A 27111-nucleotide genomic window follows, 5' to 3' on the forward strand; every position below is an offset into this window, starting at 1 on the left:
TTCTGGAGCTGGGAAGCACCTCAGAGGCCTTTCAGTTCAAGTCGCTCATTTCACAGTAGAAGAGACTCAGGCTTCAACTGAGAAGTTAAACCAGGTGTGTGGAACCTGTGGACTCAAGGCTACATGTGGCCTTCTAGGTTCTTGGGTGCAGCCTTTCGACTGAGTCCAAGTTTTACCGAACAAATCCTTTTATTGAGGATTTATTAAATCACATTCCCACTGTGATCTGAAGCTCATCACTCTTTCCACTGAGCCACAATGCTTACTTATTCTCTGTTATAACTGGCAACCCTTTGCTATAGTCCTTTCCGGGTTAAGAACAACCGCAGGAGGAAGGGGTAAAGGCAAAGCAAGGTTTCTCTAGTTGCAGGAAAGATTTCTGGGAGCATGTGAAACATTGCAAAGGACAACCTACTTTAAGAAACTCTGGGGGATATGTCACACTCCCCTCATGTGTTTAGTGACCCCATCTGATGATTTCCCTGTTGCCTCTCTGTCAGATGAATTATCTGAAGGCTCTGAGGGAAATGTCCACCTAAACAAACCACTCCTAGAACTAATGATTTAGGATTCCAGCAGCATGAACTTGTAATTCAAAAGGTCATCAAACTCAAGAGATTCTATAATTACCCCTACCCCCCCAAAATAGCCCAGACTCCACAACTCAAGGGATTACAAGTGAAGGGACAATATCAGAATTAAAAGGGTATCACAGTCTTTTCATACAGTATTTATAGAAATGTGATAAGTACAAGTTTTGTCTTCAAGTAAGGACTATTAATTTTTATATAAGCAGCCATCTCTAGGGAGTGGAAGCTTTAGGGCTCATCATAAACCGCCTCCCGGGATGGAAAGTCCAAAGCAAATGAATCCACTGGGCTCCAACAGAGTATTCTCCTAAGAAAGATCCCAAAAAGATAATGCGCAAGTACTGTACTTCCTGGCAGGTCACAGATGGTGCTGAGACTAGGAGAGCACGACTGAGTATATATCTCCTGTCAGAAATGAGCAAGTTGCTTATCAAATCCTGGTCCCAACTGTATGCTGAGTTCAAAGCTGAATGGCAAGTTAATTTCAGACAGTAGTACCAGTGGTAGGTGTGGAGAACAGTGAATACATGGAGGAAAACAGGCCCTAGAGGGCCCACAAAATGAAAGTCTGATTTCATAGAAAACAAACCCCACAAAAGGATGGGGGGAAGAGCTAGATAGCCACAGCTGTGATTTTTAGTTCTTAGCTTTGGCCTACAAATGGAGGTCCTCAGTGGGTTTTCTCAGTCTTTCTCAAGCCCTGCTTCTTTATACATTTGTCCATGTCTAGAAATTACTCACTCATGGTTCCCTCTCTTACCCAGAATAATCCCATTTGGTTCTTCTGGTGGTTGCCACACAATCCTCACTGAGGTCAGCCTCACTTCAGGAAACACAAGTCTTACAGGTGGACCTGGAGCTGAAGGAAATAAACCCGACATTTCAATGAGCCAGATCTTGTGCACTTAATAGCATCTTTCAGGTACATTATGAGGCAGACAGTCTTCTGTGGGCTGGCTTGGTCACCTAACCTGTTTCTATATGAAAATGTATTCCATATTAGAAACAACTTACAAAAAACAAAAACAAACAACAATAACAATAACAACAAAAAACAAACAAGCTTTTGGAACACAGCTGGACTATAAAGGGAGTAGTGGCCTGTAACTTGGCATTACTCTGTATAAGCCTGAGATTAAAGAAGAGAAGGAAGGAACCTGGATAATCCATAATCTGGAAAATCAGCCCCTGAGAAATCAAGACTTGACAATATGATCCCAATGACTTTGCTTTCAATGTGCTTTTAATTTTATCTTGCATATATTTGAAGTGATAGAATCTAAATCTTAAAACACCAAAGAAATACAGTGCCTAGCATAGGGTATGGTACATTGTTAGATACTCTCATATTACGTACTCTGGAAATCTGTAGAGGTATCCTATTTCCCTACTAAAATGTGAGTTTCATAAGAGCAGAGAGTGTGTCTTATCTAAACTTGGCACCTCCCATAGTGTCTATCACAGTGCTCTGTATACAGTATATATTTAATAAATATTTTGAATGCAATTGCTTATAGAATGAATAGTAAACTAAAAGCTTCGCTAGATTACTGTATCAATCACAGTATATAAACACAAACATAAATCCTACCTTCGACAGAAAGCCATTCCATCTCTCAGCTTCAGGCTTTTCTCTGGCTGTCCCCCATGCCTGGAATGCACTCCTTCCTCCTCCCTGACTACTGCCTTCTCTGGCTTCCTTTAACTCCTAACTAAAATTCCATCTTTTGTGGGAAGCCCTTTCTAACCCCTCTTAATTCTAGTGTCTTTCCTCTGTTAATTATTTCCTACTATCCTCTATGTAGGTTGCTTTGTATGTATTTGTTTGCATGTTGTCTCCCCCATTAGACTGTAAGCTCCTTGAGGGCAGGGACTCTTTTGCCTCTTTTTGTATCCCCAGCACAACACAGTGCCTGGTACATAGTGGGCACTTAAATGTTTATTGATTGGTGACTGATTGATACACATGCAAAATGGAAGTAAAGAACTAAATAATCTAAATTTAGATACCAATATGCTATGTTATCTTTGGCTAATCACCATGCCTTCTGTACCTCACTAAGTCAGCTTATTTGAAAAATGGAGATTCAATTGAATTCAATAAGCATTTATTGAGTTCCTTCTGTTTGCCAGATACTGTACTAGGAACTGAAGATGTCAGGAGAAAAATATGAAATAGTCCCTTCTCTCACAGACTTCCCATTCTACTGGACAGTGGGGGGGAGGTGCAATATATACATAGAGAAATGCACACAAACACAGGTTAACCACTGGAATCTGCTTCACAATTATTAAGGACTCCTAAAATTAAAAGCACATTGAAAGCAAAGTCATTGGGATCATATTGTCAAGTCTTGATTTCTCAGGGGCTGATTTTCCAGATTATGGATTATCCAGGTTCCTTCCTTCTCTTCTTTAATCTCGCCTGCTTGATGCCCTTTAACATGTTTAATATTTCCTGACAGTCCCATGAGTGGATTAGACCTCTGATCTGTACTAGTGGACGTGGGGTGAAGGGAAAGGAAAAAAAAATCAGGTCATTTAATCTGGTTCCAGGTTTGCCTTTCCAGTTATAAGACCTTGTGGAAGAGGCTAAAATTCTCTTTTGAAATGATTTTTAAAAAATATCATCTGTGATTTTCAATTATCCACGCTAATTGAAAGCTGACTAGACACAGATGGCTATCTCAGTTCTTTTGTGTGCTACAAGGGTACCAAGAATCCAGGATGTCAGACACCTTGTAAGGTATATTTACGTGAATGATTAGGCAAATAAGTTGTGTGACCTGTGTAAGAATGACTCCATCATCAGATTTCATTCTGGTAACTCAATATCTGATTACATAGTAGGAGAGAAGGCCCATGGATCTAGTTACAGTAAATGGGATATGTCTGTTTCTGCCCCTTCAAATGACTGTGGGAATCTATGTCCCTTTCTCCTCTCCCCTAAGTTTACTCTTAGACCAGCCTTTCTGACTTTGAATATGCATTATGAACACCTGCGTTTGAGCATAGTAAGTACACAAATGAGGCCACGAGCACATTAACAGAGACAACTGGCAGTCAAGTCTTCTGTCTCAGGTTCACAAGTTGGTACTAATTTGAAAATGCGTAGGCACAGAAATTGGCCTGTAGCATAAATCCCACCTGTGTCATCATTCTGGCTGATATTTTTAATTAAATTTGAATAGAGAGGGAGACACAACATGTTTTTGTTGGGAGTGTGGAGAGAGAACAATCTGTGTCATTTGCCAACGTGTACTTTAGGAGGAAACAACTATAATTGACTCCTACTTGAACGATTTCAACATTTTCTCTATCTCCTTTTGGCTCATGGCATTCAAAAGACTCTCTTTCCCTACTGAGCTTTACAACAAGAATCTTGCCCCCATTTTGCTTTCTACAAAGTGGTCCCACATGTACCTTATAGGAAAACAAACAAAACAATTAAGGATTATTGTCCTCTTCATCTGGGTAAAGCCCAGTAGCCTCAATCTCAGTCTAAGGTGGAGAAAATACAGCTTTCACTCAGCAGTTCAAACATGTTTGCAGCTAACTTAATTACTTCAATAAAGTTGCTTAAGAAAATTTACAGTTATTTCATTTCTGTTAGGAGCTTTTGATTCCCAAGGTGGATTTTTTTTATTAGGATCAATAATTTTTTCCCTTGACATATTCATTATACTCTACTTAATAATGAAAATGTAAAGGAGCTAACCTTTAAGTGTTTGACATCTGCAAAGCGGAAAAAACATATTTACTGATGATTTAAACTTCCATAAAAACAAAGCAGTCAGGATGTACTTGTTATTCAGTACTGCTAATACAGGAATCTGGGGACTTCTCCAAGCCCTTCAAACACATCAAACTGTATATGGGAACTTCTAATTATCTCTGGTAGTGCAAACAGTGAGAACTGGAAGAAGCACCAAGAGGATTGAGCACACAGGTCAATAATAGATTTTTTTTTCTGGATTTGTATAGACGCCAAATAGAATGCCAGTTTTATATCTTTTATTGTCCCAACTCAAGCCAGCATTTACTGCTCCTTACCACAGCACTGTCTATTGCAGAGTTATGATTGAAATTCTGCATAGGTTCATAATTAGGCTGTAAAAATTCACTCCAGGCTGAAATTGGCCATATAAATGCTCTGTGACTGAAAAACAACTTTGTTTTGTTTTCATCAACAGGGGGAAAAATTAGTTTGAAAATTAAGTTGAAAATAACAAAAATCTAAACTGTTTTGATTAGAAAGGAAAACTTGGAAAATGAATGGGGAAAGCAAAGGTGCAAATCATAAACTTACCATCATCCTTCGTTCGCTCTAAAATGGGAGGAGAGCTTGGGACTCCATTTCCAATGCGTGTGAATGCCAGAACCTGGAGCTCATAGAGCACGTATTTCCGCAAGCCTGCCAGGAGAACGGACTGTGTGTGGTTCCCTCTCACTACATGGGTTTTGGGTTCGGGGTCCAAATTTTTGGCCTTGAATAGAATCTGAAGCATTGACAGACATAACAGGAATAGTTATTATAATGTAATACATCTATACATAAACCCCAACATGGATGATATGGACTGTTTTTTAAATATAGGTCAAAGATAGGACTGCATTTCTCCTCAAAAAGCAACTGTGCATGAGGGTTTATGGCTCCAGTTTTTAAAGATGGCATTTGGTAGGGGGAGAAGACAGTGCTGGTGAAATTGCAACATTTAGCTTGAGTTATAGTTGTCCATGATTTGGAAAGTTATCTTTCTATTCATTATTTGAGGGAGTTGTGGCACTCAACTGGAGAAGTGCAAATTGTGTCTCCCAACACAAAACCTGGACCACAAAGGGATACAGCCTTCTGATGAAAGGACCAACGTGCATCACATTCGTACAATTCCAAGGACCAACTTTGTTTGTGCTCCTGGAGAATGACGGCTAATCAGAAGGGACCTTGTGAAATGAGTCAAGTGTAACCTGAAAACCATTCAGCTTCTTCTTCATAAGTCATCTTTGGTTTCTGGGCTTTCCGGATGATGTTGCATTACTTCAAAAGGCTTCTAGAACCAGTGAGTAAGTCAGAAGGGAATGTTTAAATGGGACACTGTGATCTACTGGTGAAAAACCAAGAAATGGATCTGGGACTAAGAACACACTGTTTGTTCTCTAAGTATGTCAGTACGGTATGTTGCTACAGCTACAAAAAAGGCCAACAAGATGCAGGGCATCATCAAAAAGGTAGTGTAAGCCAGAAAACATCATCCTCCCATTATATAAAACTATCATCCCTCTACCCTTATAATGTGGTGCCTGTGTCACTACATTTTAACAAAGAAATAATAGATCTACAAAAGGTGAAGAGAATGGAAAGTAGAGTGATTCCTGGGATGGGAGACAACTATAGAAGATCAATCTGGAGAGTCAAGATTCGACAGGTGACACAATCAAAATCTGCAATACAAATGGTGTGGATAAGGTCAATAGGGACTAGTTCTAAACTAGAAATACCACAAATACCTTTTGTGGAAGAGTATCTCCCACCATACTGAGTGCTATAGGTAACAGAAAAGAAGAGGGATGGGGTGCAATAGTGAGACAGTTAATACAGTGCTGGTTGTGCTGTCAGGAAAACCTGAGTTAAAATCCAGTCTCAAATACTTACTAGCTGTAAGAATCCATAAGTCACTTAATGTCTATCTGCCTCAGTTTCAACCAATCAATATTTATTAAGTGCCTTCTATGTGCCAGGCACTGTACTAAGGACTCTGGATATAAAACGAGGCAAAAGACAGTCCATGCACTCAAGGAGCTCGTGATCTAAGGAGGCAGACAATATGCAAACATATAAACGAGCTACATATAGGGTAAGTAGGGAATAATTAACAGAGGGAAGGCATCACAATTAAGAGGAGTTGGAAAAGGCTCGCTACAAAAGATGGGATTTTGGTTGAGACTTAAAGGCAGAGAAGGCAGTAGGTGGGGAGGAGGAGGGAGAACATTCCAGGTATGGGGGCTAGCCAGGGAAAAGCCTGGAGCTGAGAGATGGGGTGTTTTATTCTTGGAACAGCCAGGAAGCCAGTGTAACTGGATCAAAGAGTACATGTCAGGGACTAAGGTCTAGGAAGACAAGAAAGGTAGGAAGGGCTAGGTAATGAAAGGCTTTTAACGTCAAACAGAGGATTTTGTATTTGATCCTTGAGGTAATAGGAAGAGATTGGAGTTTATTGAATAAGAGAGTGACATGGATAGACCCACACTTTAGGAAAATCACTTTGGTGGTTGAATGGAGGGAAAAAGGAAGGAGAGAAAGGCAGGAAGACCCACCAGGAGGCTATTGCAGTAGTCCAGATGTGAGGTTATGGGAACGGTACCAGAATAGTGGCAGTGCCAGATGAGAGAAGGAGATATATTCAGGAGATGTTGCAAAGGTGAAATCTACAAGCCTTGGCAACTGCTTGGGGGAGCAGTGAGAGATATTGAGGAGTACCGGATGGCTCTGAGGTTGTTAATCTGAGGGGTTGGGAGGAGAGCGTTGCCCTCTGCAGTAACAGGGAAGGTAGGAGATGGGGAGTGTTCAGGGGGAAAGATAATGAATCACATTTCGCACATACTGAATCTAAGATGTCTTCTGGGCAGCCAGTTCAAGATGTCTGAAAGGCATTTGAACATGTGAGACTGAAGGTCAACAGAGAGATTGGGGTTTAAATGAATTTCCTCATTTAACCTCTTTCTGCCTCAGTTTCCTTTGTAAAATTGGGCTAATAATAGGGCCTACCTCTGTGGGTTGTTGTGAGGATCAAATGAGATATCTGTAAAGTGCTTTGCAATCCTCAAATCACTATATACATGCTAGCTGTTAATATTAGCTATTATTAAGAGAAATACCAGGTATAATCCTTCCCCTAAAAATCTTACAACCCTCAAGTGAAGTGTGGAAGAGTTGGTATAGTAGACAGAATGATGGAAGTTGGTAGTCAGAAGCTCAAATTCTTTAACCTCTTTCAGTGTACTCATCTATAAAATGGAGATAATGCTACTTGCAGTCCCTACCATTCAGGATTGTTATAAGATTCAAATGAGATAACTTCTCTGAAGTGCTTTGCCAGCTGTGAAGTTCTATGCAAATATCAATTGTTTCTATAATAAAAGAAGTCATGATGCACACAGTAGGTAACAGGCAATTCCTTTTTCTAGAAAATAAAAATGGACTGAGAAAAGGACTGAGAAAAATTGATGAATTACAGAGCCATAAATCACAGAATCAGAATTTCTGAGCTGTAAGAGATCTTCAGTTGTTATCTAGTCCAATTCACGTCTGAATTTTGTTTTTAGAATGCCTTCTACAATACACCTAACAAATGCTCATGTTTCATGTTTCATCTGTTTTTCATCTGTGAGTAGACAACTTTCTGGAGGGGCCTATTTCTCTATGGGAGAGCTCTCAATGTAAGCAACGTTCTTCCTTATATGGCTCCTAAGAGAAGCTAACCTAGACTTTCAAGTTGAGGTCGGGGGAAAAAAGAAAACAATAATAGTCTTTGACCACATGTCCTTTAAGACCCTGAGCAACAGGACATGGCGGGTCTGGCCCTGTGGGACCATTTGCTCTACACATTTGCCAATCACCTACAATACTTAAATACTTGGACTATGCTTGGTCTTATAAAGAATTAAAAAACAAACAAACAAACAAAAACTGACATGGTCCTTGGCTTCCAGGATCTTACAGTCTACATTTGAAAACAAAACTTAAGATAATTAAGAATAGTAGAAGCCTGTTTAATTCTGTGCTGGTTATATTTAGAGCTAAGAGCTATAGGAGTTCAGTGAAGGAAGAGATCAATGTGGCCTTATCAAAGTCTACGTGAAGACGCTGGGACTTAGATCCTCTGGACACATGGAGAGGAAAGCAAGGCCAGGTTAGGCAGGCAGGACAAAATGAACAAAAACTTAAAAGTAGGATTGAGCATGGTGTGTGCAAAAATGAGAGCCTCTCTGAAAAAGAGGGTTTGTGTAAGGGAGTAATAGGAAATTAGTTTGACATAATGTATTTAAAACAAATGGCAACTTTAAAATCCACAAACAGCAAGTTGTTGTTTTCTTTTTTTTTAAACAGTGTATACATTTATACCTTATAACCCAGTATGAGTCCATTCTGGTCTTGGTCAGGTACAGAAGCCCATGTCAATAAAATTTGAGTGGAGCTTACAGCCTCAACAGACACATTTTCAGGAGCAGCTGATGGAACTGCAGGGAACAGAAATCAGGAACATCAATGACCGATCAATGAAACAATTAAGTGCCTACTAGATGCCAAGCATTGAGCTAGTGGCTAAGGATGCAAAATAAAAAACTTCTGCCCCTGAGGAGTTTTTTTCTACTGGGGAAAATGACATATTCCCAAATAAAAGCGCTGTTTCCACATTGTTTCCACAAACTGTGGAGCAGTTTGACTGTGAGTCCCATTTTATGTTGAATATTAATGATAAAACTGATCTTGAAATTAAAATGTCTTCTGAGCACTTAGGAGTGATCAGAATTAAACCTGTCTTAGAACAATAGAAATATAAATCTCTTCAATATTAGCAATTAATATCAGAAATCCTTAGATACTCAGAAGCTTATTGGTCTTTCCTGAGTGAGTCTGATCAAGAATTTGGTGCTGTCACTGCTTTCATTAACTTAATGGAAATAAAGGAAGTTTCTTGTCTCAAAAAAGTTAGAAAAACTCAGAGAACCATGGGCTAGATCAGATTTCTGAGGCCCTCTCATTTTGTCTAGCCCACTCTCTCATTTTACATGTGAGGAAAACAAGGTTCCCCAAAACATTAGACATAAGATTCGAACCCAGGCCGACGGATTAGATTTACTGCTCTTTCCACTGTAGCATTCAGTTGTCTTAATTCACATCAAAACACAAAGGATTCAGGACTTAAGGGTTTCTGAGGATAATCTACACTGAAACCCAGAGAAAAACTGCAAACTATCAGCAAAGGGCCTCACCTCTTTCACTTGGTATTTGATCTTGTTCAAAATAGAGAAATGGGGATGTGAACAAATGGTAGTTTCATTTACACAATTAGGAGTTATTAATTTACACAATAAAGAGTTATTAATAGTAATTAATGTTATTTGTTCCCTAAATATAATTTTTTAATTTAAGAAAATAAAAACCCAGTAATTTAAAAGTAAGTTTGCCATTCTTGACCTGTGCCAACAAAAGAATTTCTTTCTTGATAGATCTTCTGTTTGCCTTGTGTCACTAAATTCTAAATGTCATTTTCTGGGGAGGGGCACTACACTTGTGATTTCATGGGTATTGGGAGCTTCTTATATAAAAGCCCTCTTTCTCATTGCAGACTGGCAACTCATCTGTTTACTCTTGATATATAGAGTTGCTTGGAGTCCTAAGGAGTTAGGTGACTTGATCTTAGCCATAGCTCATAGCTATCGTGTGTCAAGTGAAGGGTTTGAGCCACACTAACCACTACTCCACAGTGCCTCTCAAACAGGTGTAACAAGTGTTTCTTGGTATATTTGAAACCATTCAGAAATAACTGAAGTCCGGAGGCTTGTGCTCTCCTCCCCCAAGATTCTGGGCTTATTATATGGACTAGGTCTAGTCTTAAGGGTTGACCCAAGTTGGAAAAATCCAGTTTAGTTCATATCAAGGTTTCCCTAAATGTGAACAACTGCTCACTTACAGACACTCAGGGAAACAAATGTAAGTCAGGTATGATATAGTATTTATTTCACCCCACAGAAAATGCAAAGGATACAAGGGACTCACAGTATCTTAAATACAGGTGAAGAAAATAAGGAACTCAAAGGATGAACAGGAACCCATAAGTAGCTATGTAAAGCACATGAAGCACTCACATAGCTCATAAGTTTCTCTTGGAAGGGAACTGAGCTTAGAATCACTAGTGGGGCAGCCCCCTGTCATTCCTGTGGGTCCCAGTTTCGCACAGGCTAGCAATATATAGTCTCCCTAAGACTTAAACTGCTTTCTTCAGTTTAGAATTCTCCTTGCCTCCTAGGAAGACAAACACAAACTTGGGGCTCTTACACAGGCAACCTCCTTTTCATCAGCTTGGCAATATTTGAATAAATCTCTCTGATTAGCAGAAGGTGGAAAGGTCAAGATTCCTTGCTTCTGCAAGTCACACATTTTCTTCACTGTGCCCCCAGCATGAGGGCCATGTTAATGATCCTTTTCTTTGTCCAAGAAGCAGGTTGTTCAGGAAATCCCCTTCTTTCTCTAAAGGAAGCCAAGTCTCTACATTCTTTGATTTGGGGCTGCCCATGAAGCAACCTCAATACTGATGCTACCTAGGATATCTTCCTTTTCAGGCTAGATTCTAGGCTATCACTACTTAGGAAACCAAAAGCACCCATCCTGTACACAGGAAGTTGGGATTTGAAACACTATCTATAAACTCCTTTCAGGCCAAATGGCCCAATATTTCTGATGCTTCCACATTCTGCTACAGGACCTCTTATTATTGTCTCAGTTGTTGCCATTTTTTAGTCTGAGAAATCTCATTCTCAGGTATCCAGTTTGGGACGTGTACTTAGAAAGCTATGGATGAGCACAAGTAACTCATGTGCTTTTGCTCCACATCTATCACTGATTGCTAGGGAATGGAATGGGAGAAATTACTTCTCCCCTCTTCTCAAGCCCAAAATTCCCAAGAGTGCTCCCTGGCACTCTAGAAGAAAAGCTCCAAGAAAGGCCAAAAAAAAAAAAAAAAGAACTGAGAAAACTCTGTTGTTCTATTGTACAGAGGCACAAAAAGATAGATCCTTTGAAAAGAATCTATCCTCCTGAATCTCAGCATCATCTGTTACTGAAAACCATCCAGGAATCATATATGTTCTTACCAAAGGACATAGCCAAAGTTTCTATGGGGAGGTGTTTGCCTGACTCCTGAGAAAAGAATGCATCTTGCAACACCATTAAATTAATCATTTTATTGTTGTTCAGTCATTCAGCTGTGTCTGACTCTTTGTGACCCTGTGGACCATACTGTCTACGGGGTTTTCTTGACAAAGAAACTGGAGTGTTTCCTTCTCTGGTGGATTAAGGCAAATAAAACTTAAGTGACTTGCCCAGGGTCACACAGCTAGTAAGTATCTGAGGTGGGATTTGAAATCAGTTTTTCCTGACTCCAGGCCCAGCACTCTATCCACTGAGTCACCTAGTTTCCTCCCAAATTGATCATAGATCCTATCAAATTAAAGAAGGGCCTGTCCTAATTGATCCCCTTTATATAATATATATATTAAGATATTCCCTTGATTAAACAAATACAAAAAATCAAACACACTCCTTTTTCTCATGTGGCTATGATTGTTGAGAATATCATTAATCTTCCATTTGGGGCAGCTAGGTAACACAGTAGATAGAGCACTGGGCCTGGAGTCAGGAAGAACTGAATTTAAATCTGGCCTCAGACACTAGCTATGGGACCCTAGGCAAGTTATTTAATGTCTTCTTCCCCCCCTCAGTTTCCTCATCTGTATAATAGAGATAATAATAGCACCCACCTCCCAGGGCTGTTGGGAGAACCAAATGAGATAACCGCAAAGTGTTTAGCACAGTGTCCAGCACATAGCAAGCACTGTATGTTAGGTATTATTATTGCTGTTATTATTATTTTAATTTTGCAGTGATCCCCTAGGTTTGTAATTTTGGAATGATCCACACACACTCATCAATGTATTATGCAAGTATTAAATGTGTAAGACTGTGATCTTTGTTTGCATTATCCTTGTCGTAATCTAGTAAAATAGTAATAGTATATTAATAGTAATAGCAAATAATAGTAAAAAAAAAAACCTAGGTTGTTTAGGGTTTTTTGTTTATTTATTTTTATTTGTTTGTTTTGTTCTATCTGTATCTTTGATTCAATCTCACTAAATCTTATGTTTATTTTTATTTTTATTTTTATTCTTTAGGCAATTAGGTTTAAATGACTTGCCCAGGGTCACACAGTTAGTAAGAGTCAAGTGTTTGGTCTGAGGTCAGATTTGAACTCAGGTCTCCTGACTTCAGTGCTGGTGCTCAATCCACTGAGCCACCTAGCTGCCCCCAATCTCACTAAATCTTGACCCTAACTTTGGGACCAGCGAGCACAGGCCTGGAACAACATGTTGTTCCCTAAGGTTGGATGTAAGCTCTTTATAAGCTGGAATGTTGGGTGTTTGGCTTCGTCTTCCTAGTGCCTACCATAGTGCCAGATCATAGTAGGTGCTTAATCTCACCTACTATGTTTGTTGAGTTGAATTGTACATAATATTTTACATCTGATTTATTTTGATAGTTTTCTCATTTGTGTAGTTTACCTTTGTACAAGTAGGCAGAGATCAGAGGATCATGGAAACACAGATTTAGGGCTAGAAGAGACCTTCAAGGTCATTTAGGCCAATGACCTCATTTTACATAGAGATGAAGTGACTTGCCCAATATCACACAGTTAGAACATGGCAGTCAGTTATCAAGGCCAGGTGTTGCAAATCTAAATCTAGCACCCTTAACTTTAGGATACTAATTCTATGGACCCTAATAAGCTACTGAAGAAGAATAAGGAAAATGCATCGTTTTATAGGTACATTTTCCAAAAGAAGCCCTCATTAGTATTAGAAGGAATATGCTGTCTCTCCAATGTCTTCCGTGTGTCCTAAAGAAAGTAATAAAAGTATACCTCTGAAGTGCTGGCCTAGGGACCAGAAGGTAGAATGGGCTTGTGAGCATACAACACAAAAGCACTTACATTTAATTTTTAACTACCCCTTAACCAATTAGCCAGAAAACAAGCAGAAAGTCTCTGCTTCAGAGTATTGTCTGCAAGGAGTTTCATAAAATCTGATTCTTAAATTTTCCTACACTGACATGGTTTTGTCTTCCAGATTTATCTTCTTCCTCAAGTATATAATTATGTTAAAGGAAAATAGATTGCCACAAGCCACAAACGTCTGTAGAGAGCTGCCATAACTTTATCTGGAGATCTTCACCTAGTTACTCTCATATCAATCATTTCTAGCTAAAGAGGAAAAACAAAAAAGGTGGATAAAGAGGGGGGGAAAAGGAAAAAAAAAACTTTGAGCTGAGTGAAGGCCAGTTCTCTTTTGGCATATTTACCCATTAAAGTTTGAGCCACTTTCTAAGATAAATCTGAGAAATCTTTCCTGTCACTAGGATATAACAAAGTACCCCGACCAGGACACAATCAGCAGTATCATTAAGTGACATTTACTGAGCACCTGGTAAGTTCTCTATAGAACTGTGCTAGGTACAGCATCATGTAGTGGTCCCCATTAGAATGTCAAGTCATTTCAAATTCCTTCCAGTGCCTTGTATGGTATCCTATGTAGTGGATACTCAATAAATATTGTTGACTGACAGAGAAGGGGAAACATGACAACAGTATAACGATAAAGATGGGAATGTTAACTTGTCCATGACCTTAAGAGAGCTATCACTCTCCTGCTCCCCAAGTGAAGATGGCTGTCATATTTTATTTAATTATTTCAGGGAAAGCAGCACTGCCCAGCTAATAGAAAATTTTTATCAGAGTGCTTATCAGAAGGAAGATAAATTCGTATTCCATGTGTGAAGGCAGAGGATGAATTTGTGGTTAACCATCTGTGGGTTGTCCATCAGGCCCGAGCATTGGAAGCCAGTGTTTTGCTTTGTTTTGTTTTGTTTTGTTTTGTTTTTAAGTCACAGGACTTTAAAAAGTTGAAAATATGAAAAACTAATACTCATCAGGTGTTGATGGGAATCATTCATAGGAAAGCATTGACAGCTTTCTGGAATGTTTTAGAAACAAAACTGGACCTTACCTATGTAAATCTCCCACTGCCCTATAAGAGGGGCCCTGGTTTTGCTTGCTAAGTCTAATTACGGTTTTATTTGGTCCACTCAAGAGTGAGGACATTTTCTATCCCATATTACTGCCCTGAGTCTAAAATGATTTTAGACCACAACTGCCTTAATCTACATCCACCTCTGTATTTGTCTCTAGTTGTTTTCACTGTATTTCATAAATTTCACTTTGACATTTACCAGGAAATTGCTTTAATATGTTTATCATTTAAAAAAAAGGAGTGATGAACTGGTAGGTACCTTGAATCAGCTATGAATTAAAGGAAACTGTCATTTTCATTGGTGAAAATTTAAAAAAAATTATATGGTTTTATTTTCCCATTTTATTTTAGAAGAGGATGAGAAGACCAAATAGACTTTATGACCAAAATCGAAGTGTTGCACCCCATTCCTGTCCATCAAAAAAAAAAAGTGTGTCACTATAGCAACACAACAAATGTTCTTCTTACTCCTTGACTGTTTCCTGGAGGTCAGTCTCTAAAAAACACTAAGTGCTCAATTCTTACTTCCTGCCAGTGAGTAATCACTGATTTTTTTTCCACTAAGACCTGGTTATGTACATCCATTCACTGGAGGTACCCTGTGTCCCAGAGAATGAGTACAAATGAGTGGTTTGGGTCAGGTTAGTTATATAGTTGGATGGCTAGATTTCTAAAAACCAGAACATTAAGGGGAAAGAAACGTCATTCTCAGGTTTTAACCAGTCAACAGTCATATCTTCATAGCCTCAAATGATACTAATACAATAGCGACTGGCTAATGGGGCCCAGTCACTCAAGCATGCATAGTCTGCTCTGTCTGGTGCCAAATCTACATGGCTGCTTCTAGAAAAGGAGAATAAAGAGCCATACACTCTACTTCACAGAATGTATAGGTATTCTGTAGCTATTTCCTATTGGTTCACTGCATGATTGTAGAAAGTTGTTGTTCTTTTTAATTGGGTGCTGAGCTGGAATAGAGTGTACATACAGAGGACCTCAGTCTCTTTTTCTTTCCTACAAGGCATAAAGGTGAGCCCTGCAAAGCTAACAGACCTTGCCTTTGCCCCCATGGCTGACTCACGAGTGCATAGCCTCCTAAGCAGGCCTATATCTTCTTTCCTCTGGTACAAGGTCTTTTTAGATCTTGAAAGGTCAGAATAGCAACCAGAGGTCCCATGGCAGAGCAAGGGAAGGTGACAATTCTGAGGAGCAATGTCCTTGAACCAGATTGGAAGTGAGTCTGCTTGCAGCTGAAACACTGAGCCCTGAAGGCAAAGCGATGACTTATCAGCTACACTGTACCAGAAGTTAACTTGGTGGTGGGGAGAATGTTTGTTGCTCCCACATTAAGACTGAGTCCACTCTCCCTACAGACTGAGGAGGTAGAGAGAACAGTGTACACCAGTTCAAAGGGATATTTTTATACTTTGGTTCTTGCCATATCTTAAGAATAATTTCTTTAGTGAAATCAATTTAATGTTAATTGGTTAATCAACACTGAGGAGGAAACATCTAGTTAATTTGATAGTGGGGTGCTAATCATGGGTATACATGATATTAAGGGGATATTAGCTGGCACTGGGCAATTGATATTGGGGGGATGCATGTGAGAATAGGGGCTCAAGCTGAATGGAAGATTTAGTAGCTGACCTCCAGGGATTAGACCCACCAGTACAAGACGAGTTGGGGTACTAAGTTCAAAGTTTATATATACTACACAAACAATATGTAGAAAAATACCAGTTTTTACACCTGTTGGAACAGTGAAATAACTTATTTCAAGGCTTATTCAAACTCTTCTCAACCTGAGTAGCTGTTTCCTGAAGGATTTTTATCCTTTTTCTCCCTTAATTTCCTCAGCCTCCTCCTAGGTTCTCACCAGTTCCATTCATGTCTGCTGCTTTCCAATCTCTATATATTACACAAAGCCTTATTTACTTACTTACTGTGTATTGTAGGTGACATGAAACCAGTTTAAACCTCTTTCAAAACCCTGCTTAAATTTGGTTCAGAATGTTCTGTTCCATGTAAGAGATATCAGCCCTTCTAGAAAATAGTTTAGGAAGAACTCTTCTATTGAGTCAGTTTGTACAAGTTACAAATTGCTAAATATTGCTGAGACAACTTTCCCCAAGAATCTATTACCTAAGTAACTAAACACTATACAAATGAAACTACACATCTTCCAGATAAATAAATCAATTGCTGAAGGGGTATGGTGGAAGAGTGGAAGGGTAAGGAGAGGAGAAAAGGCAGACTAAAAAGAATAAAGTAAAAATTTACCTCCTACTCTGTTCCTGTGTCTCAAGGTGATTCATTTACTTTACCAAAAGCAACTTCTTTAACTACTTGTGAAAGCAACTTCTTTAACTACTAGGGAAAGCACACTTTTCCACGAAAAGGGCTTGATGAGATGACTCAACCTCAATATTGGCAAAGATTTTCCCTTTGACCTTCACAAGTTGACCTCTATGATACAATATATGGGACTGGATCTGTAATTTCATTGGTATGGGGAACTCCCAGGTGAGAAGACTCCCTCTACCAATGCATGTTGGCACCTTCTCTGTAACTTTTTAGTTTCAGAGAATTGCCCATGGCCCTGAGAGTTTAAGTGACTTTTCAGGGTCATAGAGTCAGTGCATGTCAGAGGCAAGCTGAGACCACCTTTGTATCCACCATGCCATGTTGCCTCTCTCACACAATATATGATAATTAAACACTCCAATGGGCCTTGGATCCTTCTCAATATGGGTGCTTCCTTCAATGATATAGATTTTAATTCGTTCTCTCCCTGGGCCCAGGACCAACAAAATAACTGCAGTTTCACAAAGACAATAATCCAGCTAGCTTTCCTCCCCTTGCCAATTCTGAGCTCAATTTACTGTCCATTTGCAGCATTTGCCCAAGGTATATATGACAATAAATGAGCTTCACAGATCTTCCATCTGACTGTGCCTCCCAGTTTGGACCATGGGCATACCTCATCCCCTTCCTACATGGAAATTTAGAATTCTGATTCATTAGGAGGAAACATCATATACTAAAGTTCTAGGCTGTGTGAGGACCTCTTGGTACTAGTTCTGATTTTGCCACTAACTGGCTTGGAGAGGTTGCTGCTTTTTCCCTCTCTGAGATTCCAGTTCCCTATCTGCAAAATGGAATGAGGCAAGGGAGAAATGAGGAGATTAGGACAGATGGAAGATCTAATCTTCTCCCTTTGGCTACAGGTCCTTGGAAATCACCTGGGTAAGTTTCGATGACAACACTTGTGCAACTCCTCTTCTCAAAACCTTTAGCATGTTCAGATTCTTCATACAGTCTGATTTACATATCACAGTGGTGTGACATTGCTGTTCAGTTGGACCAAAACCACAAGAATAAGAACAACAACAACATTTAAACATAGATTGTGGTCAAGTTGGGACTCTATCATTATGCAGATTTTCATTTTCTTAAAATCTTGTGTTTTCCAAGAAATGTTTAATTGTTATTTATTCTTTTCTTGGATTTAGAAGGAGCTTCATTTTGGAAAACTGAGTATCAGATATGTTTCCTTTTTTTTTTCTTAAAAAAAGGTTTTTCTAAGGCCTTTTAAAAAATCAATAAGACAAAGATATCAAAGGAAATACATCTTTAAAAGTCTCTGCTTTGTGCATGGTCACAGCTTGGTCTAATCTTTCATTTCTGACATTAAAAAAACCCTCCAGTTTTGGAAGCAACCTTGAGGGGTCATCTAACCCATCTTCTCCCCATCTTTAGAAAAAGACACCCTTAAACATTCATCCTATTTTGAAGATTATTAGTAACCCATTCCAGTGGTTTCTAATGCTTATTCAGAAAATTCATCCTCCTATCTAATCCAAATTACCGATGCTACAGTTTAAGACCATTTCCTCTTATTTTGTCTTTAGGAAAGGTGGAGAATAGCTGGTAACTAGCCTATGTAAAAGCTCATCATATACTTAAAGACCATTACAGCCAGTCCCCACCTTTAGAAGCAATGTATGGCCAAAGACCCCATCTTAAAGTAGATTGTAGTAAGTCAGAATCCTGACTGTGCACATAGTGTTACAGTCTGTCTTGGTAATCAAGTTTGGTGTCACCAGGTAGGAACCAGTGAATGAGCATGGGCAAGCAGTGAGAAGTGAAATAGAAGTCTTTATTAGGCAGCTTTGAACAACAGAGCAGTGAAATGGAAACAGTGAAAAGTGGGGACACTGTTGGTATTAATTTGCTCTTCAGTCTTCTTTTCTCAAGGTTCAGTAATTCCAGTCTCCTCACCTTTTTTCAAAAAACTCTCTTTGCCCACCCCTTAATTATCACTGTTGTTCCCTGATTTTTTTCCAAGTTCTCCACATCTCTCTGGAGAACTACAATAGGAGATGGTAATGGAAGAAGAGTCTGGCTAGCACCGAGCATACTGGGAAATATACCCCAATGTTCCTGCACCTTGTGTATGCTATACAATACCTAGGCTATTCAACTTACAGACTGGATTCCGAGGAACCACAGAGGGCCAACTCAGTGAGATAAGCCAGTTGTCTGGATACTTGGGCAGAGATGAAAACAATATGCATAGTCTGGACTCTTAGGATGAACTAAGACAAATTCAAATGGAATGCAAATGAAGATTATTATTTGTGGATATCATTACTGCTTCCTGTGTGCTTCCTGATGGCTATACCACATATCTGACTCATTGACCACATAACCTAAATAATCAAGAGACTCCTTTTTAGCTATAAGCTTCTATGATCAATGGATATTTTCTTTATTTAAAAACCCATACTTCAATTTATCCTGTTATTCAATCTTCTTATTTGCATTAGGTAACTCTATAAGACTAAGTTGCAGGGAACATGGCTATCTATCTGCACTGGTAAAGGGAGTATCCTATTGGGGAGTTCCTTATACCAACAGAGGTCTAGTCTCTATCCTCCATTTCATTTCCTATATTATAGTTGCATGATTAATTTTTTTAATCACAGAGTAAAACCATTAATCTAGATAGCTTCTTAAGAACAACAGTAATTGGTCAGATCTAAGCTGCCTTAGTTTCCTAATATGTAAAAATGGGATAGTAATAGTGCTTATCTCCCAGGGCTGTTGTGAGGATTAAATGAGATACTACTTGTAGAGTGCTTGGCAAACCTTGAAGAACTATAAAAATGCTAGCTATCATCATCATCATCATCATCATCATCATCATCATCATCATCAGTCATAATAACAAAAATTCACCCTATAAACAGGGAGTGCATTGTCCCACAACTACAGACAGCATCAGTAGGATAAGTAGGTTCCCAGAATACACCAAGAGAGAAGACTCCCTTTGCGAACACAGGTGGCCATACAACTCATGCTTCTGCAGAGCCCCACTGTCATTTCCCAGCATCTCTGTTCAGTTAATTTTTGTGCTACCTTGTACTTGACCTAAGGGAACCTTACTATGCATGTTTCTGATGAGTTTGCTAATCTTCAAAGATCACACTGAATTCTGACTTTGCCCTTCATGATATTGGCTATCTCTCTAGCCCATTGGTATCACCTGCAAACTTAAATAATGTGCCATCTTGTTCTATCACCTTGGTTCTTGGGGGAAATGCTGAATAACATTGGGCTCAGAACCAATGGAACACGATTTCTATTCTTCACATATTGATAATGATAGATGTATATTTTAAAATATAATTATAGTGAAAATTAGGGATGTGAGAAAAGCAGGAAAAAATGAGGACAGCAAGAAATGACAGCTTCAGTTAGCACTAAATGAAATGGCCAAAGATTTTGCTGCAGCTAATGCTTCAGGGAATAGGCAAAGGTTAGTGCCTAACTTCTAGGTCATCCATATCCCTATTTTCCTATCCCTATTTCTGGATAGGGCTAGGGATATTTTGTTGTCTGGTAGATTTTGGAGAAAGTATTTACATCATTTTTCTTTAGGAAATAGCTGCTCACCTGTCACCTAGGATAAATTATATTATCTATATGACAAATAGAGAAGGCTATTGACCACATTCATTTTATCATTGGCACACCTCCACTGAGAAGTAAACTTTTAGTAAGGTTAAACCTCACAGATTTGAACTAATTCAGAAAGTCCTATCTGAATTAGAGACTATTTAAAAAGAACTGTAGTTTTGCTACATTCAGGCATATGCAGTACTCAAATCAAGCTAATAAGCTTACTCAAACAGTTGCATAGCAGAGGGCGCCCTGCTTTAAACAAAAAAGCAAGGCAGAAGAAATATGTCATGAGTACATTAATTCATAGAATCATAGGATATCAGAGTCATAAGGACCTCAAACTTCATCTATATGAATAGATGAATAGATTCACCAATACATAAGAATCCTCTTTACAATTGGAAGCAGGAATATGCTGATCATATCATCTCACGAGAGCCAATTGTTAAATTTTTTAGAACATTTATACCTTGGAATTTTTTAGAGCATTTATACCTTGGAAATCAGTAAATCCCACAAATCAGGATTTGATTTACTGTTTTGTCTCTTGTCTAGATTTAAGAAAGCGATGGAGAAAATGTTAATAATGCAGATTTAACTTTAAAATATATTATGTGTACATCCTCCCACAAGAGCTGATTGTTAAACGTTTAGCTGCACCCTTGATTAGCAGCTTCCATGAGAGTTTGCTTAATATACAAAATTTCCCTCTATAATTTTAAAAAATAAATAGATGTTTCTTAAGTATTCAAGGATTAACTTTCACTATAAAAAAAATAATCCACTCAAATAAATTTGAGCTCAAACTCTGTGAGCACTACTACAATTTCCACATTAGCATTAATGGAGTTTTACCTAATTGACAAGGTCAATTTTGTGGGTTAGAAAAGAGCCTAGTGAGGGTTGGATAAAACAAGGCTAATTAGATGCCATAAACATAAAGATTAGAGAATTACGTAAAATGATGAGCTTCTGAGAGTAAGATCAAAAGAGTGAAATGGCCTCAAAGAGAATTTCTTTTCTTACTCACCAGACTCACGAGTCCGACCTCTCACCACTTCACTCCAAGGCCCTGCCCCAATGGCATTGAATGCCTGCATCTGTAGCTCATATTCAGTCCATTCTTCTAGTTCCTCAATGGTGTATTCTCTCTCCAATCTGTCGTGGATTACTTGCACCATTACTGAAGACTGAAGGTCAGCTCGCCAATATTTAATCCTATAGCCCACAGATTCAGGGTTGCCATTATATTGTGAATCAGAGAGTGGCTGGAAATGAATAACAACAGAATATAACCCATTCATGACTTTTTAAAATCTCCCAACTGTGATCCGGGTGACATTTTGTACCTATAAGACTAAAAATAACTCAGAGGAAAGAATGACCTCATGGTGCTGGGTCTGTGTTTCATTTGCCTTTATTGATCAAGGAAAATATTTTATTTGGTATATATTTTCCATCCTACTTTCCTCCCAATAGTTTTCATTTGTTAATTAAATGAAACCTTGTCATTAACTTCAGCTGAGCATAAATTTCTTCTAATACATTTTGGCTTTATTTTGCAGGGCAATGCTTTGATTAAATATCAAACTGGCTCTCATACAAATATTGAATATTGGTTCAATGTTGATCTAGCTTAAGAACTTACAGGTCCAACATGTAACATCATTGCCTTTTCTCACTGAGGAATATGTTTTAAGTTCCAAGAAAAGAGAATATTGATGATTAATAAGGCAGTCTGGGCAGGTCCAAGATCTAAGACAATGTAAAATGTAATATTTTTGGATTTAATTTTAAGATTTGTATTGACTAGAAAAATAAGCATGACAAAAAGCTTCTGAGCTTCTGATTCATTTATATACTCTGTTGACCTCAAGACTGCATGTCTCTGCAGTCTCTCCTCTGTAGTTCATAACTTACCACCCATCGCAGCCATAGGCTGGTCTCACTTGCGGTTCGAACTGTTACACTTGCAGGTGCAACATCGGGTGGGGCCTGCAAAGTCTGGATGACACGAGATGATGGACTGAAAGGACTGGGGCCAACAATGTTCACTTGTCTCATCCTAAACCTAAAGAAGAATCATGAAATGGAAGAAAATAACAAGGGAAAAAAGAATGCCTCTTTTAAGGGAGCAGTTCAGCAGATTCCCAAAGGCTCAAGGTTACTCTTCTTTTTCTAATATATTTCATTTAAAATGTAAATCACTTAGATAGATCCTTTTCTAAGAAGCTTCAAAGGATGGGAAGTCAAGCAGAATCAAACAATTTCACATACCCAAGTGATAGAAAATTGTATCTAATAGATAATTCAGATACCTGTGTTGCAAATTACCACTGGTTGAGTCAAGATTCAGGGAAACACCAGATTTTGATTCAAATGGCTATTTCATCTAGTATTGGAATTGGAAAGAGACTTTAGAGGTCATCCACTCCAAAGCCTTCCTGATGCATGAATTTAATGGTATTGCAGTATCAGCATTACTACAAAATTACATCTTTTAGTGAAAAATTTCTTCTGAGTAATTAAGAGCAATTTGGTTTTTCTTGCTTATCTCCTGAGGCTCTCAGTTCTACCTCATCTTTATGGTTTTGTTCACAATAGAAAGATCTTATTATATTAATTAAAGAAACAATCCACAGAAACACACAGAAATAATCCATATGCATATGTATATATATATATGCATACATGTATTTACAATAATTTTAAAAAAACTGCCATGGCACTCAAAAGCAAACTAAATTCTCAGAGTGAATATCAGATGTCTCAAACTATAATAAAAAGGAGTCTCAGATTTTTCAGATATTCAGAATGATGACAAAAAAGCAACTCACATTTATGCAATGCCTTAATTTTTATAAGTACTTGTCCTTTTAACAGCCCTGTGAAGTAGGTAGGATGAGCATCATTTTCCTTTTATATATGAAGCCCTGAGCAATTAGGTGGTCACACAACTAGTAAAAAATGTCTGATGCTTTAGCTTTCAAATATTTAACAATGATTCTAGGATTATACACTTAAAGCTGGAAGAGACCTCAGAGGACATCTAGCCCAACCTCCTTATTTCACAACTGAAGAAACAGAGGTTAAGTGACACTATAAGGGTCGGAGGTGGGATTTGTACCCAGGTGGGCAGAGTCCAAAGATGACCATTCTGACTTAATTGTGGTCCCCAGTCATAATGACCTGATTTATGATAAAGGTTATTCTTTAAAAAAAAATTTCAACCTTTAGTACAGAACCACAACTATTTTGGGGAAGTACATTCAAAAGAATACATATTAAATAAACAGCACTTCATGACTTGTTCCTTTCAACATTTACATCATGCAAAGAAAATGCTTTTGACAATTTCACCTCTTACTCCCTGTATTGGTAATTCTTATTTCTTTCTTCCCTGAGCTCACAAAATGTATCCGTTCTGGCAGAACAATGACATTATCAAACTCAACATCTGGTGATAACTAGAAAATTCATCTCCTTCAATGATCTTACGGGAAGTTATAACATCTCTAACGGCCTGTGATCACTCTACCCTTTGTTAAGGCCAAGGATTTACTGCCAGGCTAAGTTTCAGGATCAAGTATAATAAGTGGCATCCTGGTAAGAAGAGCCACTTTGAAAGGCCTTTAATACTTGCAAACAGAAGGATATTTATAGGACAGCTATTATTTGCACATTGTTCTTTAACAGTCAAAATTGCACACGGTGTTAGTGAGAAAAGAGCCGTGTCTCTGATTGCCCGAGGTTCTTGGTTTTCAGTCCTATAATAATAGAGAAGACATTTCTATAGGGGATGTTGCCACTTAGCAGACGAAAAGAACCTTCCAAATCAGGGATCAGGGTGTAATATCCCTTGAAATAATATTTGTCTGTATATTTTGCCTACTCTTTAAAGTCTGATTTACTTTTGCTGTTACCTAAAAATTTGAATTTACATACATATAACTGAGTTTTGCTATCTGTTGACTGAAGCCACCTGCTTGCGTGTGACTAAATGTTCTGACTGTTGTAATTTATCACCTACTGTTCTCACCTGTAATGAGTGTAGGGAGTAAGGTTTGGTATCTCCAACATCTGGGCATCAGGATCATTCTCTTCTTCATAGAGACAGCTCCACTCCTCATCGTCACCTATTGCAGCAATCTGTTTCAGAGAAGGAGGATGCCAAGTGGGTTTGGTAATGCTATGGATTTCCAGTCTCCATATGAAATGGACCACCGAGTTATGAATTCCTATGCTCATCACGAGGCCAGCTATAGCCACCTAACCTTCCTCTGTTTGTAGAAGAAGGGGCTACTTCAGAGATGGAGAACCTGTGCCCTTGAGGCCACACGTGGCCTTCTAGGCCCTTGGGTGTGGCCTTTTGACTAGGATTTGTTCTGTGAAGTTTGGATTCAGTTAAAGGGCTGTACTTGAGGACCTAGAGGGCCACATGTGGCCTCGAGGCCACAGGTTCCCCACCCCTGGGCTAGTTCTTGCCCTCCTGGGTCAAGAGCAGAGGTGAACTCCAACTGCTCCAAAAAACTCCTGCTTCTCATACCTTCTATACAATAGAGGTACCACCCCCTGACAGATGAGGGGATCATCACTGCATTGTTGTCATTGGCTTTGGTGCTCCTGTCCCTGCCATATTCTAAACCCTGGATGGTCCGTGTGTCCCTGATGAGGATTGACATATAGGAGGCAGAGGGTATGCAAGGAGAGAATATCAGGCCAAACAAATAGTGTTGAGACGAGAACAATCCAGGGTCCAGGGCTGTTTAACATTTCATAAATGACTTAGATGATGGAATAGAAAACACGCTCATTAAGTTTGCAGATGGAACCAAGTTGGCAGGTAGCCAGCACTTTGGAAGACAGCGACAGAATTAAAAATGACCTTGGTAAATGGAAGAAGTGGTCAGAAACAAAAGAGAATGAAGTTCAACAAAGACAAGTATAGGATAGGGTACTCAGTGGGGGGAAAATAAAAGCAAAAACAGACGATTGGATGATTGCATAAAAAGAAATCTGGCAGAAAAAGATCTAGGGGCCAGTGTGGATAATAGGCTGCAGATGAATCAGCAATGTATTATTGTTCTTTTAAAACGCAAGAAGAATAGAGGAATGCTGAGCTAGAAGTTAGAAAAACATGAAGGAACTATGAGGATTCTCCCATTATCCTCAGTATTTTTAGATTCTCTTTGAGGGAGTATGAAAAATAATCAAAGATTTAAAGGAGAGACACTAACATGATTAAGGGGTTAGACAATGAACTCATTGGGAAAGGTCAAAGCCACTCGGGCTATTCTGAAGGAGGGAAAGTTGAGCAATACCAAAAGTAGTCTTTGGCAGAGAGAGAACAGAGAACAAGGAGAGTGACAATGAGAGTGCTCTAGATGAAAGGGATTCAGAAGCAACTGGAGGGCACTGCTAGAAGTACATAAAAACAAAGAGGCCCTTGCATGACACTAAGTCCGGTGAATTTAGAAAATTCTGTCATGATCAACATCCAGAATGTAAGCCTCATATGCCCCATTTTCCAGCAGCAATCCTTGGATATATCATATGGTCCTCTTTGTTCTGACTCTGCCCACCTATAGGTTTAGAAGCTTTAGAAAGCCTTGTTGTGGGACACACAGGCACCTTACAGATGCTGACCTGGGAGCTACAAAAGAACCAGCTGGACTTCTTGAAACCCTCTACAGAGGACAAAGCAGATTTGGTCCACAATACATGATAAGCAGCATGGTGTAGTGGGCTAAGGCAATGGACTCGATACAAGAGTACCTGGGTTCAAATCACACCTCAGACACTGACTATCTGTGTGACTCTGGGCAAATCACTCTTTGTGCCTCAATTTCCTTATTTATAAAATGAAGAGTTTGGATTCAATGGTCAGTATGGCCTTTCTAACTCTAAATCTATAATCCCATAAATGAGAAATGGAAATGACTGGTTTTCATTAGATAGTATGCCCAAAGTATGTCTCTACATATGGCTAGATTAATAATAAAGGACATAAGAAGAAAGATGCTATCTGCATCTAGAGAAAAAACTAATAAATAGAAGTATGTATACGATAATTATACATATACATATGTGTGTATGTGTGTGTGTATATATTCCTATTTGTGTCTAATGGTGGCTATCTCTAGAGTGGAGGGAGTGGGGAAGGGGGAAAAAAGAAAAAAGTTTACATGATAACTTTGGATTTAATAGGAAGAGCAAATTGTACATAGTAGATTTGCAGTTTCATGTATAATCACCTTTTTATTATACTATATTATGGAAAAGCTTGCTTTATTCCATAAATTAAAAATAAAATAAATTTTTAAAAAAAAATAATACTTTTTCTGCACTATAGCTTGATCCCAAAGCACTCATTCAACTTTAGGCTGGAGGAGAGGGTGGTTTAAAGGTTTGCCCAAACTGAACACAGCAGAACAGATCTAGCATATCATGGAGGTGACCTAATCAAGGGACCAAAGGGACTGGGGAGCATAAGAATTTAACAGGAAGGGGGGCTAGAACCAAGTTCTTGCCCCTGCTAATACAGGACATCATCCTACCTGTTCCATCCTACTGATCTAGGTCTCCCAAGAAATTTGACATTTCACTATGAATATGAGACCATGAGGTTCTTTCTTTCTTTCTTCCTTCCTTCCTTCCTTCCTTCCTTCCTTCCTTCCTTCCTTCCTTC

The 27111-nt window shown here is 38.8% G+C and overlaps 1 protein-coding gene across 3 annotated transcripts in view; it reads right to left on the reverse strand.

Moving 5' to 3' along the window:
* The window catches only part of SDK1 (sidekick cell adhesion molecule 1), a 1114226-nt gene that overhangs the window by 174823 nt on the left and 912292 nt on the right, over positions 1-27111 (reverse strand). For all 3 annotated transcript variants that reach the window (XM_027874762.1, XM_027874760.1, XM_027874761.1), the window contains exons 24-29: positions 24463-24572; positions 22344-22494; positions 21454-21691; positions 8713-8828; positions 4900-5089; positions 1351-1449 (exon numbers count right to left, since the gene is read on the reverse strand). In XM_027874762.1, coding sequence (XP_027730563.1) covers positions 1351-1449; positions 4900-5089; positions 8713-8828; positions 21454-21691; positions 22344-22494; positions 24463-24572 — 904 coding nt within the window. The remainder of the gene's footprint in view (positions 1-1350; positions 1450-4899; positions 5090-8712; positions 8829-21453; positions 21692-22343; positions 22495-24462; positions 24573-27111) is intronic.

Source organism: Vombatus ursinus, unplaced genomic scaffold (genome assembly GCF_900497805.2).
Source record: "Vombatus ursinus unplaced genomic scaffold, bare-nosed wombat genome assembly UNPS02014807.1, whole genome shotgun sequence".
In the NCBI taxonomy this organism is placed as follows: Eukaryota; Metazoa; Chordata; class Mammalia; order Diprotodontia; family Vombatidae; genus Vombatus; species Vombatus ursinus.